This window comes from Stenella coeruleoalba (assembly GCF_951394435.1).
Source record: "Stenella coeruleoalba genome assembly, chromosome: X".
Taxonomy (NCBI): Eukaryota; Metazoa; Chordata; class Mammalia; order Artiodactyla; family Delphinidae; genus Stenella; species Stenella coeruleoalba.
The window spans coordinates 25,179,720-25,196,428 of record NC_137152.1 but is presented as its reverse complement, the minus strand read 5'-3'; the positions used below and the strand labels follow the sequence as shown (position 1 = coordinate 25,196,428).

Sequence of the window (16,709 nt, the reverse complement as noted above, 5' to 3'; positions counted from 1 at the left end):
CTTTACTCAAACATTATATGAGTAAGGTATTTCAAAATGAGAAACAATACCTTGTATACAATAACGAAAAAATAATCCTCCAATCAATTTCATTCACTTTATGAATTCAACATATTCTTATATATGCTATTCAATTTTCCTTAATCTCCCCATTTCTTAACATCTTATTTTGGACTAGATTGGGTCTGGGGCAGAAATGATGTTATACAGGTTTAAACCTGCCCATAGTGTAAATATATCAGTTATTTAAATAATGGGATAGTTGTGTATTTAATAGAAGGTTTTCAATTTTGGGAAAAAAAAAAGTGTATGACTTTCCCAAGGAAGCGATTTAACTACAAAGTTTGGATCTTTATTTTATGATTATGTATATAATATATAAAACAATATATATTTTGTTTTTTATATATATATAACAATATTTTCTAAACCAAGATTTAAAATAAAAATGTTTTTAGATGATGCTATTATTTTTTAACTTCAGCAAGATTTGTGTATGTGTGTGTGCACATGTGTGTAGATCAACTAATGCATTCACTTTGTACAGCAATATGAATTGTACCTACTTTCTGAATAATGGCAACATGAGCAAAGGTGGCCAGAGGAGGTGGGCAATGACAATGAACGTAATTCCAAAATCTTTCTAACACATCCTCACCAAAGACGCTCATCAGCGAGTTGTTCTAGCTTTCTGAATATTAAAATCCACCTATTATGTAGATGGTAGGTAGGAAGCAAGAGCTTGGCAGTAGAACTGAGTTTTCATTGTTCATAACAATAGTCTCATTTGGTAAATAACGACCAAGTCCTCCCTTATGAAATAGGAAACATTCGCAACAACTGGAAGCAAAATACAAAATCCTGTTTATAAAAATATCTATGTTTTCCAACTGCAGCAGCACACACTTGGCTTTCTGTGCTTTCGATACATTCCAAGGGAAAGTTAAATGATGATTGAATTCAACACTAATCTTTCTCAGGTTTTGTTTTCCTCTCTAGATTTGAACGTTTTCAGCCCAAGTCCCCCTTCCAGAATGTACTAAGAAATGTAGTGGAACTAAAAGGTAAATATGACTATCATGTTTTCCAGCATAAGTCACATTTGTAGCTGTTAAAAAAATCTAGCCAAAGAGCAGTCTTTCCTACAAAATGGTCATTTATAACTTCCCTTTCTCATCTTCTTTAAAAAATAATTGAGACTCAGCTTGTTTAAGCTGGAATAGACTGAAGACATTCATATTTAAACAATCATGTGTGATTTTTAAAACAAACTTCAAAATTTAAAAGTCAAAAAGCACTGCCTATTTAACTAGCAACAGCTACGTATTTTATTATTCTAGAAAAAGAAAGAACAAGTTCACTATTGCTATTAACTGTTGATGGGCTCCTTAACGTTAGTGCCTTTCACCCTGGTTATAATCTTTCACAAAATCTTTTTTTTTTTTTCTTTTAAGTGCAGCTTAAACAGCTCCGCTAAAACTTCAGAATTCCTATTTTATCTGTCGCCCTACCTCTTTTTTCTTTCGGCCAGCTGTTTGCAGACCTCCTGCCACCGCAGATTCAGGCTTCCCAATTTTTCTTGTAGAATACTGGCATCTGTTTTTGAGGATTGCTGAATTATTTCTTCCCCATTTGCATTCAATACTCTGACAACAGTTTGCCGCTGCCCGATGCCATCCTGGAGTTCCTGTGAGATACCAAAAAGGCAAAACAAAAATGAAGCCCCATATTCTTTTATTTGAGAAAAGATTAAACAGTGTGCGACCACATGCAGTTCTATTGGGAGAGAAAGAAATAAAAAAGCTCCATGTGAAAGTTTCTCTATGAAACTGACATGCCCATATCCAAAGGATACAAGACAGAAAGACACCTTTTATGTGTCAGTAAAAAAGCACCCTCTCATTTCAGCTCGTTTTTATATTTGTAAAGCTTGTCAGCTAGAGGATGTTATAATGTCCTACAAATCAATTAGTTGGAAACCTTCTCAAGAGCAAATTCGATTTCTTGTCCCCACAAGGATATTCCATGTTTAATATTGTATGAAGTGTTGTAAAATTTAAACATGAAGAAAGTATTTAGATTTCTTCGAGACTGTCAATATGAGAGGTGAAAAAGAAGAAACATAGTGTAGCCAGAGTATTTTTTTAAAAAGCCTCGAGATACTTAAACAAAAATTCATTACTATACGAGAAGGAAATTTATTTCAAATTGTTTCCATCAATGAATTTTGCATTGTAAAACCACATAAGACTGAGAATTAATTGCTCTCAGGGGCAGCCTATCAAGAAATCTCTAAGGTACAGAGAAATTTAAAAATCATCTATAGCCACCAGAACATTTTTATGAGTCATTGACGGTGTCAAGCTTAAATATCTTTTGTTTTTTATCCTAAGTGAAATTTTAAGAGTAGAGTGTCAGAAAAATAGTTCTTTTAAAAAAGACTGTTACAACCAAATATGTATTAAAAATGCCCTTTGCTGTTAAATAAAAACGGCACTCTAGCTTTTCTTTTTTTTTTTTAAAAATCTAGAGCTTCCCTAGTGGCGCAGTGGTTGAGAGTCCGCCTGCAGATGCAGGGGACATGGGTTCATGCCCCGGTCCGGGTAGATCCCAGATGCCGCGGAGCGGCTGGGCCCGTGAACCATGGCCGTTGAGCCTGCGCGTCCGGAGCCTGTGCTCCGCAACGGGAGAGGCCACAACAGTGAAAGGCCCGCGTACTGCAAGAAAAAAAAATAAAAAATTAAAAAATTTAAAAAAGGTAATCTAGAATTTGTAAGGCAATTACAATCCATTACTAAACCTGAAGATTAGAAAATGAAGTAATATAAGAACTTGAGATATTTGCCATATTTCAATCTAAAGGACTCACAGACCATTATGTATGGATGGGATAGTCATTATGCAGATCACTTTCCAGTACATGTGATTCTAATTACATAATATTCTTATATCCCTCTGTCCCAAGAGACAAGTACATACAAACTCCATTACATGCTTGCCAAATAAATAAATGAATGCCTGTTTTCTAAGTCTGGGTCAAATCTCCTAGATTCTCATTACACATAAATGTATTGGGTTTTTGTTTGTTTGTTTTTTACTACTTTCATGTATTATTATTTTGAATACTAGAATTTTTGGTAGTATATCTTCAGCAGTTAAAAGACTCACTAAATCTGCAAAAATGACAACAGGCCATTATTCCAGGAGCACAGTACCTCACAATGAACATAAAACTATGCACAGTCACTGAGCTATTCGTAAGCTTTCCCGACCATACTCTCTTGTGCATGAGACGTGCTCTAGTAAACACGTGATACTTCCTTGCAGCTAGTTGACTTTACTTGCATCACACTCTTTAACACCTATTCAGATCACTGTTGCATGTGACAGTCATTGGTAGTAACAGACAGTAACAGGTAGCCCCATTCATAACAAACTGTGTCTATATTCCGATTATACCATAAAATCCTTGAGGTCAGAGATTGTGTCCTATATACAGTCTTGTTCCTAATGCTTACTATAAAATCTGGCTCATGAGGGGTTTCAGTAAGTATCCACTGAGTGAATGCATGAATCTATGAATAAAGGAAGCGGAGGAGGAGAGGAGGGGAGGAAGGAAGGAGTTCTCATCATTGCCAAGGTATTATTAATATTAATACTGATCACTGGACCTCCTAGAGATTCAAAGAAATAAGTACAATTTTCTAGGTTTTAGGCAGTGTATAATCTAGCTGACAAGATTAGATATATTTGTGAAGGATAATTTGTTACACTATATACAGCAGAATAGAGAAAGCAAGGTGCTCAATAAATGATAGATCAGAAGGGGGAGGATCTTAGTGGAAGGATGAAAAGGAGATAATTTGGGGGATAATTTGGAATTGAAAGAATAGGTAGGCCTTAGGGACATGCAGGGTCGGGGCAGGGGGGAAGGGGATGGCAGAAGACAAGGCCTATGGTGTGCAATTTTTGTGATCTGACCTACATTTGGGCTCTCTGTCACGTATGAGAGTGGAAGTTTAGGGAGAGGTGTAGCCTTGGATTAATATTGGGCTTGGGCAGAGAGGAGTTTGCTTTTCATTAAAGACTTCGCAATTCGTTGGAGAGAAACAAAAGATGACATAAGTACAGGAGTGTCAGAGCTAGAGCTGTGTTCCTAGGTAATTCTGAGGCAAAGTTTAGGCTAATGTTAAGGCAGGGACACAGGTAAAACAGCTAGGACAGGAGTCTGTGAGGTAGGTATTGGGGCTAAACCTAGAGTTTAGACAGTGCACCAAAACAGAAAGGCAAGGGGTAACATCAACTGTTAAGGCAGAATCAACAGGGCTGGAGAACTAGCTGGATCATGCAATCATGAATGACTCCTGAAATGGGGAAAACTTTGCCGAAAACACCAAAGTCAGGGAAGCTGTTAGAGGAGAAAGATTATGACTCTAATTTGTATCTCCAATGGTGCCCAATACTCACGACTGTTAGAAATATTTTTTTAAAATGCATGGAGCAGGCTTCCCTGGTGGCGCAGTGGTTGGGAGTTCGCCTGCTGATGCAGGGGACACGTGTTCGCACCCCGGTCCGGGAGGATCCCACATGCCGCAGAGCGGCTGGGCCCCTGGGCCATGGCCGCTGAGCCTGCGTGTCCGGAGCCTGTGCTCCGCAACGGGAGAGGACACAGCAGTGAGAGGCCCGCGTACCGCAAAAAAAAAACAAAAAAAAAAACAAAAAAAAAAACAAAAAAACATGCAGCACCTATCAGATGTGTACTATAGCACTGCGTCTCAAACTTTAATGTGCACATCTCCTAGAGATCTTGTTAAACTGCTGATTCTGATTCAGTAGGTCTGTCGAGGGCCCCAAATTCTCTACTTCTAACAAGCTTCAAGGGGATACTGATATCATTGGTCTGGGAACAACACTTTGAGTAATAACATGATAGAGTAAATGCCTTCTGGATCTTAAGGAATCAGAGAATTCTTGAGGCTAGGTTATAATGCTATAAACTAAAGCTGCTTCAGAATTTTCTCTCAGCCCCCTTGCTTTGTATTTTTGATCTTGGCCCTTCTACTCCATGGCTGATGGCTACAGTGACTTTTACAATCCAATTGTAGAATCAACAAGGGTTTTATTATTTCTAGTTCCCAGATAAGCGATAGAACTGAGTAGCTAAGAATGAAGCAATAATTTAAAATCGTTAGATCCAAATCTCATTTATATAGAGTCCCAAGTCAGGGCCTTCAGATTTTTTTTAAATTTTGTGAAAGAAGAGCTCATTAAATAGTGTACTGCATTTGTGTGAGATTTTGTAATCAGGAGAAGTATTTATAGTGTATGATTGACATGAGGAGAATTTTCAGTAATAAAGCTTCAGACGACAAAATAATGGATCAAAACAGGAAGTAAAAACTTGTACATGTTGTTTTACAGTTAGCCTCTGAGCCCAAAGATAAAATTTGACTTACAAAATTAAATGTAAAACCTCAATCAACTTTATTCACTTAGTGAAAAACAAATTAATTTCATTCTATAGCTTCTAAATATTTTAAGTGCTAAATTATTCACTACCAGTGAACTTTCCAAGCTTTGATATCATATTAATGTTCTGTTGTCATAGGCATCCTTATCTATTTCTCTGGCAATTAACATCTAGTCTTAGCTTTGGATAGAAAAAATCATAATTAAATTGATTGGGTTATTCATCATAGTTAGAAAGCTTATTGTGTTTTGATTCCAATATTAAAGCATCATTCTTAATAATGACTGCTTATCAGATTCCCCTAGGGAGTCTTTTCAAAATATAAATATAAAAGTCCAGAATTCCACTGTAAACCAACTGAATCAGAATCTCTGCGTGAAAGGGGACAAAGGTGTACAAAATAGACACACTATTAAAGAAAGGTAGGCAAGAAATACGTGGAGCAGGCAAGGGAGCAGAAGGGGCGTGTTTTAGAGTTACTGCATTATTATTAACTTCTTGTATGCTTTTTAAATTGAGAAATGTTCCTAAATTATAGAAAGTGACACACATATCTAAGTCCTCCAAGTCTGGTCAAATTGAGGGAAGAGAAGAAGAATTATAGGCAAGGAAGGAACAGCTATCAATAGATTTTTATAGAGGGAAAAATATGAGACAAAGAAACTAGTACATTTTATATGAAAATACTGCGTAAGTTTAATAAGTATATTTGTAAAACTTTCCAAAACTGTATCAAAACACAATACCTGGAAAATAAAATGTGACAAATGAAGAAAAAGAAGAAGCTAGGAAGCAGTTATGGGGAACTGTACAATGACAAATTGGATAAGCTATGTAGGAGATAAAGATTGGCAAGATATCACAAACTAGGTGGAATAGGAAAATAGACGCGACAAAAAGTGATTGGGAGAAAAGATAAAGACTGAGGGAAACGAGAGAAAAACAAACCTTCACTGAACAAGCAGATATGTCAAAAATCCAATCCTGTGATTTACTGGTAAGTCTGTTAATGTTTTATTTTGAGACAGATTAATCATTGCCTCAGTTTACTCATTGGTCAAGTGAAAACATGTAATAATATGAACCCTCTAGAGATCTGTGAAACTGCCAGGTAGAAATTTATGGTGCAATTTCATAAAAAATACGATGTACTATCTTTGCCACTGTTCCTCTTTGTCAGTCCCTAGGACTCAAGTTAGAGTCTGAAAAATTGTTTCTGGTCCTTTTCTCAAAGATAAATTGGACAGGTTTGTCTCTCATGTTAGTGCTTAGACTATACAGTCATGACCATCTTTAGAGGTTTTAACGTGCTCAGAAAATATCTTTCAACTTTTGTTAGATGATGAATTTCTGTAAGGAAATGGACACATACTTAAGGAAAACAGCAGACTTAGCAACAGGACACACTCAACCTAGCCCATTCATGGGCTGGGTGATTCTATCCTCATGAAAGACTTGATGACCCTGCAAGAGCACCTCATGAGGATAGTGACAAGGATTGAAAGATGGCTAAAACTGGGGAAACCCAGCAGTTTGAAAGAGGGAGAAAGAGTGGAAAAAAAAATAGTAAACACAAAAATAGGAAGGATTAAAAAAAGTGAAAAGTGGTAATTTTTTAGTAAAGAATGAAAGGTGTAGGAGGCAAGAATCAAGGTCCAGAGCCCAGAGTGAGGAGATCAAGAGTGATGCCTACATATTTACTACAAGATTAAGACCAAATACTAGCCTACCAGGCAAAGTCTGAAGGGCCTCTACAGCCTGTTCTCTCCTCTGCCTTTGCAGCCTGCTCTACTGCTGCTCCCCAATTCCAATTTTAACTCCAACTCCCAGTAAAACAGAATGGCTTTCTGCTTCCTCGAGTGTCCCAAGTTTTGCAGATCAAACTCAGTGCTCCGCTTAAATGTTCGTCTTCTGCTGGACCCTTGAAGAGCCGAGAGAGAGCTAAGTGCCTCACCTTTGTATAGGTATTTATAAAATATTTCTATTTAGTGTCATTCATTGGTAGCGTTCATGTCTATATTAGACTTTATAGCTAAGGATTAAGTAATACTGAAGGAGTTTTTTCTTCTTTCGACCATAAAATGTCTATAAACTTGAACTGTATCTCAGATTCAACTTTTATCTAAGGACCTACAGATCTTTTATTTGTGATTTGCCAACTAAATCAAATCAAAGAGGAGCAGCCTTCACAAATGATCAATCAAAAATAAAATGTACCTTCTTAGCCTGTTATCTCTCCTGGTCTCATTTGTTTTGCACTTCAGTAAACATTTATTGTGTCCCACTAATAATAATGCTAAAACAACAGGTATGTTTTTGTTAGTTTGTTACAGGAAATGGAGGCAGCAGGGGGTCTGGTTAGATTTCATCTAGTACTCTTTTTTCCTGTGTAGTAGATGTGTTCCTTGGTACAATTCACTATCTGCTCCTGATAATGGTTGCTATAAAAGAATAATGAGAATTCCTCCTCAACCTAGAATTAGATTGTTCCTTTTCCAAAGCAAACATCCTGCCAATGAACTAAAGGAAAATTATGTACAGTAGCGATTTATTTTAATGGGACATTTACCTAATATCAAATTACAATGAAATTTCCTTTAGATGTGTTTATCTCATCCACATAAGTGATATATACATTCATTATTATCACTTCTATTAACGTGGATACCAAATGAATTCATCATAAAGTACTTTAAGTACTACATGCTTTATCAGATTATCTCAGGCTTCTGTTTTCTTCCTTCCCCAAGAAATAATGCCTTGGGGGGAAAAAAACCCCAAAACACATATTTCTCAATTTCAAGCAGATTCCAAAGGAATAAAACAGTATATATGTTAAATCTCTGCCTTTGGGGATCTGAAACTGAAGGCTGCAAATTAAATCTGTCCTCAGACATGTTTTGGCATTAGGACTTTAATAATTTGAATGCCTTTAGGTGGAGCATACATGCCTTCCACTGCCCTCTGAGAGCAGTGGCCCTTGCTTTAAAGAAAACTGTTGTTATAAAGCACACAACTTTGCAAAGTTAATAGGTTTTACTTTGTTCAAATCAAGGCTAGGCCTCTCCAGGTTCACAGATTTATTCAATCCTTCTTGGCTTCTAAATCATTCATTAGAACTCCAGGAGAACTACCTGGAAATATTTACGAGCTGTTTTTCTCTCCATTTACTTAGATCTGTTAAGAAAACAAACTGACGTTTCTCTGATCAAAAGGAGGCTCTTGTCTCTGACCATGCTTTCATTACGTGGTCCCGGTAATAGAACACATGACTTGAGGCATAAATTCTTTCTACGTAATTACTAGGATAGTTTTAAAAACCTGAGGTATCTCATCACTTAATCTCATTATCTCATCTCACTGGCTCTGAAAAGTTGTAGTTCCTGTTGGTACTTGCCATGTTTATCAAATATTTTCACCCACTGAGTCATTCGTTGACTGAACAACTATTTATTGAGCATCTCCTATTGGCCAGGCACTATGCTAAGTGTTGTTCATCATTGGCCGCAGTAGAAGGATGGATTGGAGAAGGTCTAGAGTGGAAATAGAAAGACCTAAGTAGTTATCGGTGTAGTTAAGGTGAGGAGAAATAGTAGCGTGGATTGGGGAGTCAGTGGTACAAGCAGAGAAAAGTTGATGAAACCAATTGATATTTGGGAGGTAGATAGATAGGATTTAGCCATTCAGTGGAGATGTGAATGAAGGAAAATACATCAACTGGGCCGTTGGAAATACTGGGCTGAACCCCAGAGGAAAAATTAGGACTGAAAATATAACAGCAATCATTACTGGCAGAGCTAAGTCTAAAATTTGTGATGTGGGTTTGGCTCTGAATATGGTTGGACTTTTCATTTTCATTGAAAACTTTGTGGGTAAGCTCAAAGGTAGCATTCATAATCCAAACATATTTGGGGACTCCCTGAATATTTGCATGAAAATTGTTACACAGGAAAGTGAGAGGAGTAATGTTGTCATGACTGGCCCTTGCTATATCTCTACACTGAAACATTTTCTGTTCATCTGCTGGAAAAGAGATCAATCTCACGATGTGCATAATACAGAAAGTTGAGAGGCAGTACAATTCTCCATTTCAAAAAAAAATAGAGTATCACTCTCATAAAGCTGTTTGTACCTACTTACCCTATATTTGACCCACCCCCTGCTAAAAATCACTGGACACAGATGAATTAAAATATATTCATGAGAGAATGAATAAGAGATCAGGAATTAAACTTGTCCCTTAACAAACTCCTTTTCTGTACTCAAAGGAATTCTATGTGCTTTAACGGCGGCATAATCTCTAAATGGTTGTTTAGTATAGGTAAACTGTTCAATGCAGGTAAGTATTCTCTTCACTATGATTCACTCCAACAAATAGTTAGGTTACTATTTTGTATCTGATACCTTTACAGTGACAAATAGGTTCGTATTTTCCTGTCAATACTCAGTTTCACGGCGGAGAGAATAGCAAGCAAATAACTACATACACAACACTGTATTATAATGAGATTATGGAGATGATCTGTAAAAGAGACCAATTACTTGTGTGATTGTGTATATGATTGTGTGTGTATACATATATGTACCTAGGTTTGGGGAGATGATCAGGAGAAGAAACACAGAGATTGTGGTAATTATGATTATCAAAGCCTGAGGCACTGGACACAGTGCTGGATACCGCTTACCTTAATATTGGTTCAAGAAATAGTCACTGATAAATTGAGCATAAAACTAGGCAAGATATGACAGTACTCTTGAATGGTTTCCCATCTGAGAAAGGTTAAAAGTAAAATTTTGAAATATATTCAACACCCTAGTATGGAAGAGAGACATTAAAAAATAATTGTGTTTCACTAAAGTCTCATCTCTTACCACAAATAACAAGTTATCAAAGTAAGGTTTAGTTTCTCAGGCCCTTGAGAATGGAAAGGCCCAGAAATAAAGAGGGATGAAAACAGATCCCTGTGTCTAACATCAATTAATTGATTTTAAACATTAGCTTAGATTACAGAACCCCCAAGACATCCACTAACAATCCACCTCTAAGCACATGTTGGGCATCGCTAAGCCTTATACGTCCCTCTTGCCAAGTTACACAGGCATTAAACACAAGCTACCCTTTTTTGTTAAAGCCTTAATTTCTGAGGTTAGCTTTCTTATTTTCCAACTCATTATCTGTTGTATGGCAATGCTCCTCTCCTTCATGGAATTAGATGAGAAGATGATAAAAGACAATTGTGTAGCTGTTGTTGACTGAGCACATCCTCTGGAAATCAGACAAATCAGGCACAAGCATGGATTCTCTCTGTTATTAACATATTTGTACACTGTCAACAATTTGTATCTTGCTGAACTATATACAAATGAGAGGAATCTAAGAATAAAACAGCCAGGGGACTTAAGCAAGTCTTCTGTTAAAATTTCTGGAATTACTCATGTGAATCCCTAAAAGATCAGAGATAGGTGCAAAAAGAGGTGTTGTTCACTTCCTTAGACATCTAATTTGTGTAGTGGAAAAGATTCAATTATCAAATGTTAACGTTTTCTAAATTTTTTATGTCTAGTGAAGCTTCCTTCTCAACCACTCCTTAGCATTTCGGCACATTTCCATTTGACTTAAACCCAAAGAAAGTCAAAGAAAACATTAAACTTTTAAATGTTTCTTAAACTCAAAGAAAACATTTTGAAGCCAACAATAACATCATTTTGAAACTGCTTTCTCTTGTTGAGTTTACTCTTTATTTGAATGACATCTGTATTCTCCCAGTTACCAGGATGCCAGTTCATCTTTGTTTCATCCCTTTCTTTCTTTTCCCCAATTCAAGTCTTACTGATCCTAAATGTTACACCTCCTGCCCAGTTGATTCCATCACTGTTACTTCCCCCTCCCTCGCTGGTTGTTCACCACATTTCACCTATGTTAGTAATACTTCCTCCCAACTATTTTCCTTCATCGCTTCTCACACCAAAACATCATACATATCCTTTCCAGATTAATCCTCCTGATGGGCAGCGCTGGTGGTTGATTCTCTGCTCAAACATACATACTGAATCCTCATTACCTGTTTAATGAAGTCCAAATAGCTTAGGTAACATTCAGAACCTCATAGTATCCTGGGAGAAACCTTTCTAGGCTTCTCAAATTGACTCTACAATTCTTTATCCATGGACAACTCACAGTGATTCCTCGGTCATTCCCTAGACCTTTGCCATTCTCTTTCCTCCATCACAAATGCCCTTGTTTCTACTTATGCAATCCTTTCATTTCAGTCCATTAGACTATGAGCTCCGGGAGACAGAATCATCACTGGTTTTCTCACTCTAGTGCTTAGCAAAGTGCCAGCTACATAGCAGTGCTCAAAGGACATCTGTTAAATGGATAAATGAAAACAGACCCCAAATACTATCACACTTACGAATACAATTTCAACTAGAAGGCATCTATCCCGCAAAATTCTACTGCCTATCAACTGTAGGATGTCTTTCATAGTCTATATAAAATTAAACATCCTTATTTTGGTTGCAAGTTTATGAGTTTCTTTAGTGCAAGGACACTGTTTCCTCCCTTCCTTCCTTATTTGTTTATTTATTTAAGCTGCCTTGCGTCTTTGTTGCTGCTCCTGGTCTTTCTCTAGCTGACGCGAGCGGGGGCTATTCTTCGTTGCGGTGCACAGCCTTCTCATTGTGGTAGTTTCTCTTGTTGCGGAGCATGGGCTCTAGGCACGTGGGCTTTGGTAGTTGTGGCACACAGGCTTCAGTAGTTGTGGCTCATGGGCTCTAGAGCGCAGGCTAAGTAGTTGTGGCACGTGGGCTTTAGTTGCTGCACGGCATGTGGGATCTTCCTGGCCTAGGGCTCGAACCCGTGTCCCCTGCATTGGCAGGCGGATTCTTGACCACTGTGCCACCAGGGAAGCCCAGGACACTGTTTTCTTTATGTTTGAGTGTTCCACCACGTTAATCAGTAAAAGTTTGTTGGCTACATAACTAAATGAATAAGCATATTACATGTGGTAAAAATAATGATTATATTTCTATTTTAAAACACCTAGTAGGCTTCTAAGCAACAAGTTACTGGTGATGGCTCTGAAGAGACAATCTTCAGCAACTAGTCAAAGAAAATTAAGATGTTTGCCACTTCATATTAGTGACAGGGATGTCCATGGAGCAGGGCTTCTACAAAGGCAATGCACCGCTGTCCAAGCAGCAACACTGCTGTGCAATGGAGTCTTCAGAAACAATTTTTTTAAAAGTAGGGAAATGTCTCTGTCATTTCCAGTTTCCAAGTAATATCAATGACCTCAAAATATTACTTTCACCCAATAAGGCAAATGACCTCTGTTCATGAATGGCCAGTGAACACATGAAAAGATGTTCAATATTGTCAGTCATCAGAGTGACGCAAATTAAAACCGGAACAAGATACCACTTCAAATCCCACAAAATGGCAAAAATTAAAAGGACCCTTAAGATCAAATATTGGTAGGATGTAGAGCTAAGGGACAGCTCCACCATCACTGGTGGGAGTATAAAACGGCACAACCACTTTAGAAAAGTGTTTTGCGCTATCTTACAAATTTAAACATTTGACTCAGCCATTCTATTCCTAGGTATTTACCCCAAAGAAATGAAAACATACGCTCACAAACAGACTTGTACACAAACATCCATAGTGTCTTTATTCATATATCCCCAAACTGAAAGCAGCCTGAATGTCCATCAACGGAAGAATACACAAATTGTGGTATATTTATACAATGTGAATATTAACCAGCAATAAAAAGGAGTGAACTATTGATATACTCACAACATGGATGACTCTCAAAAGTAGTATGTTGGTCAAAATAGCACATACTGCACAATTCCATCTATATGGATTCAAGAACTGACAAAACGAATCTATGGTGATAGAAATGATAACAGGTGCCTACAGGGAGTAGGAATTGACTGGAATGTGGCATGAAGCAATGGAAATATTTATTTATTTTTTTCAATTGAGGTGCTGGTTTTACGAGTGGAATCACTTGACAAACTTAAATTGAACACAATATCTTTGTTTCCCAGTTCTTGGGACATCCTTCTACACTTCCTTATTTATCTGCTACAGTCATACAGATCAAGAAAGCATAGAAAATAAATGAAATGGCAGAATTTGAATATTAAGTGAAAGTGTCTTGAGAGACTGAAATGAAGAACTAAATAGGTTCAAATTTTATATAAGAATAAGCTTTTCCTCCCATCCCAAATAAGTCTGTTTTATGTTTTATAAATTTTACTTCTATTAAGAAGTAAGAATAATATCACTTTCAAATACTTATCTCTCCTCACTTAAACACTACCTTAGCCACGTTAAGAATGAAGATTTCTAACAAATTTAACTTCTTTCTCACTTCACAAAGCACATATATCAATAGATGTTCCTTATACAAGAAAACTAAGAAAGGCTGATTGCCAAACCTCTGTCATTTGCAGACAGAATTTAAGAGAGTTCAGAAGACTGATCAGGTTATACAGGGACAGACTTAATGAACCATCAGGGATGTTATACTATTTTTTTTATCCCTATATACTATGATCGATTTGAACAATTGTTAAGACAAGTAAAGTGGCATCCATCTTTTAGATTAAGATTAATTAAGATTAATTAATCTAATCTTCTTAGATTAAGAAGGGGGGAAAGCATAGTGATCCCATGATCTTAAATTCTGAAAGAGAAAATGGCTCAAGAAGCCTGTGAGACTTTCAAAAATAAAATTTTGACAACATAATCGCAAATAATCCCAAAGAGGTCTTATAAAGCAGTGTGGTGTTTAACAAGATGCATGCCACCACACAGGGGATCCTAAACGAGCTCAGATTCTAAAAGTGTGTCAACATGGGATGAAATAAGAGATGCATAACTGAGGGCAAATACTATCAAGAACAATATAGAAACAGTGAGGAACAGTTGAGCCTGGAATTGAACAAGACTTGTGACGATGTTAAAAACAACATCCAAGGCCTTTTCACTTTCATTTGGAGAAAGAAGAACCAGAAAGAGATAGGGTCACTGATTGGGGAAGAAGGGGAAGGTGAGGGATAGAGATGACACAGAAAGCAGAAATGCCCAGCTCCTCTGCTTGTCTGCTCTGTCAGGGACAATGTTCATCAGACTGGAAAAGGCATAACTGTATGAGAGAAATGAAGTCCAAAATAGGTGAGGGAGTTTTAAAAGAGCACCTTGCTGCTCTAAATGAGCCAAAATTTCTGGCCTCAGACCAATTATATTCTGGGGAAATGAGAGAACTTGCACAGTATGGTCCTACCCTGCTGTCAGTGGTCTTTGAGGAACTATGTTATCACTGGAGATGAGCAAATGTCATCCCAATTTTCAAAAATGGGAAGAAGTCAGTGCAACTGGTTTCCATCTATTCCTGCTAAAGAGCATTTCTGGATGACTGAACAAGGCGCAAACAAATACTCATTAGCAAAGACAATGTGAGGTGGCTCATTTGGGTTTGGATGACAACTTGTTCTCATGGTGGGCATGCGTGCCTGTGTTTGTGGTTTAATCTCTTATGCAGTATGAAAATTGAATTCCACATTTCTAAGCAATTTAAGATAATTTCTTTCTTCAGCTAATAAAATGGTCTCCAGTTGCTAAAATGAAGTAACCCTGTAAATACTTCATTGTATTCTACAAGGTGCAGCAAAAAGTCCAATTGCCTACCACCTGAACAAATTCGAGGACCTTTGGTTAATAATTAACAGAGACAACGATCTGGTGTATGAACCACTCTGTGTATTTGACATGGCAAAAATACGTTTTCTTTACACAAGAATAGAACAAGAGGAAATAAGATTCAGGGACTCTGAAGAATCTACGTAGGAGGGCAATTTCTGAAAAGAGAGGCATGTTAGAGTTAGACTAGATGAATATCAAGAAAAATGTTAAATGTGATCTCTGGGAAATGAGATTATTAATGATTTTTACTCTTGGTTTTCTTTCATCATTTTGAATGTATTTTTACAATGAAAAAGTATACTATTTCAATCAGAAAGATAGCTTATATGCATTTGGAAAATTAATATAAACTCACTCAAACAACATATTTTATCTGGAATTTTTACTTAAGAGTGAGAACACACAACATAGCCTTTCCCATTGCTGTATTTTAATTATTCAAATGCAGTATTTCAAAATAAGGTATCTCATTTTATCTACTGAGATTGCAGCATTTGTAAATATAATTCACTATATTCTTTGCTCAAGTAGATATTATTAAACTTACTTAAGAATACAGCCATGTATAGTGGACAAGATACACCTCAAATTGTAAATGATAATTCATCACATCTCAAATAATGTCATTAAGTTCCTCTAATATCAATATCATCATTTCACAGCTTTCTTTAATGGTATTTTTCTACATATTAGTTTAGAATAAATCAACGTCTACCATGAAAATCTAAAGGAAAAGCATTTTTTTTAAAGTTCCATAGGTCCAGTTTACTTGATGCCCTATGAACATGCTGCCTTTTATAAAAACTAAGACAAATACTCAAGTGAGGACAACTTAGAATTATGACAGCAAACGTATTTTAGGAAAATAGCTGGAAATGGCTCTTGTTTTGACGTTCAAAATAAACAGCTAATAAGGACTGTCATGGTTTTGAGGCACTTCCTCAAACTCCCACTCTATGCCACCCTTTTCCCATACTGATGTTCCTTTTCCTTATCCCTGACCTTAATATAAAACGTTCGTGTGTAACTTGCTTGTTCCATTTTTTCTATTAGTAGTTCATTTTATAGTTTGAAGTTTTGTTATACACTGTCTCAGATCCTTTGTGGATTGAGGAGGGTATAAATCAATAAAACCTAAAACTCAATTTGTTCCTTTAAAATAAGCACTTTAGATGTTCAATCAGTAAACACAAACAAAGCTATCTTTGTATTTTACATTTACAACATTATCATATTCTCAACGTGGAAAGAAAGTCGTTAAAAAAAAAAAAAAAGAAAGATGGGGGAGAGGATCAATCTGAGACATTCACAATCCATTCCAGATTCAGCAACAACTTAAGTAACTACCTACTCATTGCTCCCAGTATGATCCTTTGCTCAAACCAGGAACGTCATGTATCATATAGAAAATTGTGTCAAACAGGTGAAGATATTATTAACACTATGCTAAGAGAATTATTACTATTATCTCATAGGGATAATATATTACCCTTACATACTTTATAAAGTGCTATCAGA

The 16,709-nt window shown here is 36.7% G+C and overlaps 1 protein-coding gene across 18 annotated transcripts in view; it reads right to left on the bottom strand.

Annotated features, from left to right (window-relative positions):
- The window catches only part of DMD (dystrophin), a 2,843,071-nt gene that overhangs the window by 870,980 nt on the left and 1,955,382 nt on the right, over positions 1-16,709 (bottom strand). For 17 of the 18 annotated variants that reach the window (XM_079909736.1, XM_079909735.1, XM_079909718.1 and 14 more), the window contains one exon: positions 1,512-1,687. The exons of the other annotated variant lie outside the window; for it this stretch is intronic. In XM_079909736.1, coding sequence (XP_079765862.1) covers positions 1,512-1,687 — 176 coding nt within the window. The remainder of the gene's footprint in view (positions 1-1,511; positions 1,688-16,709) is intronic. 18 annotated transcript variants of the gene reach the window in all.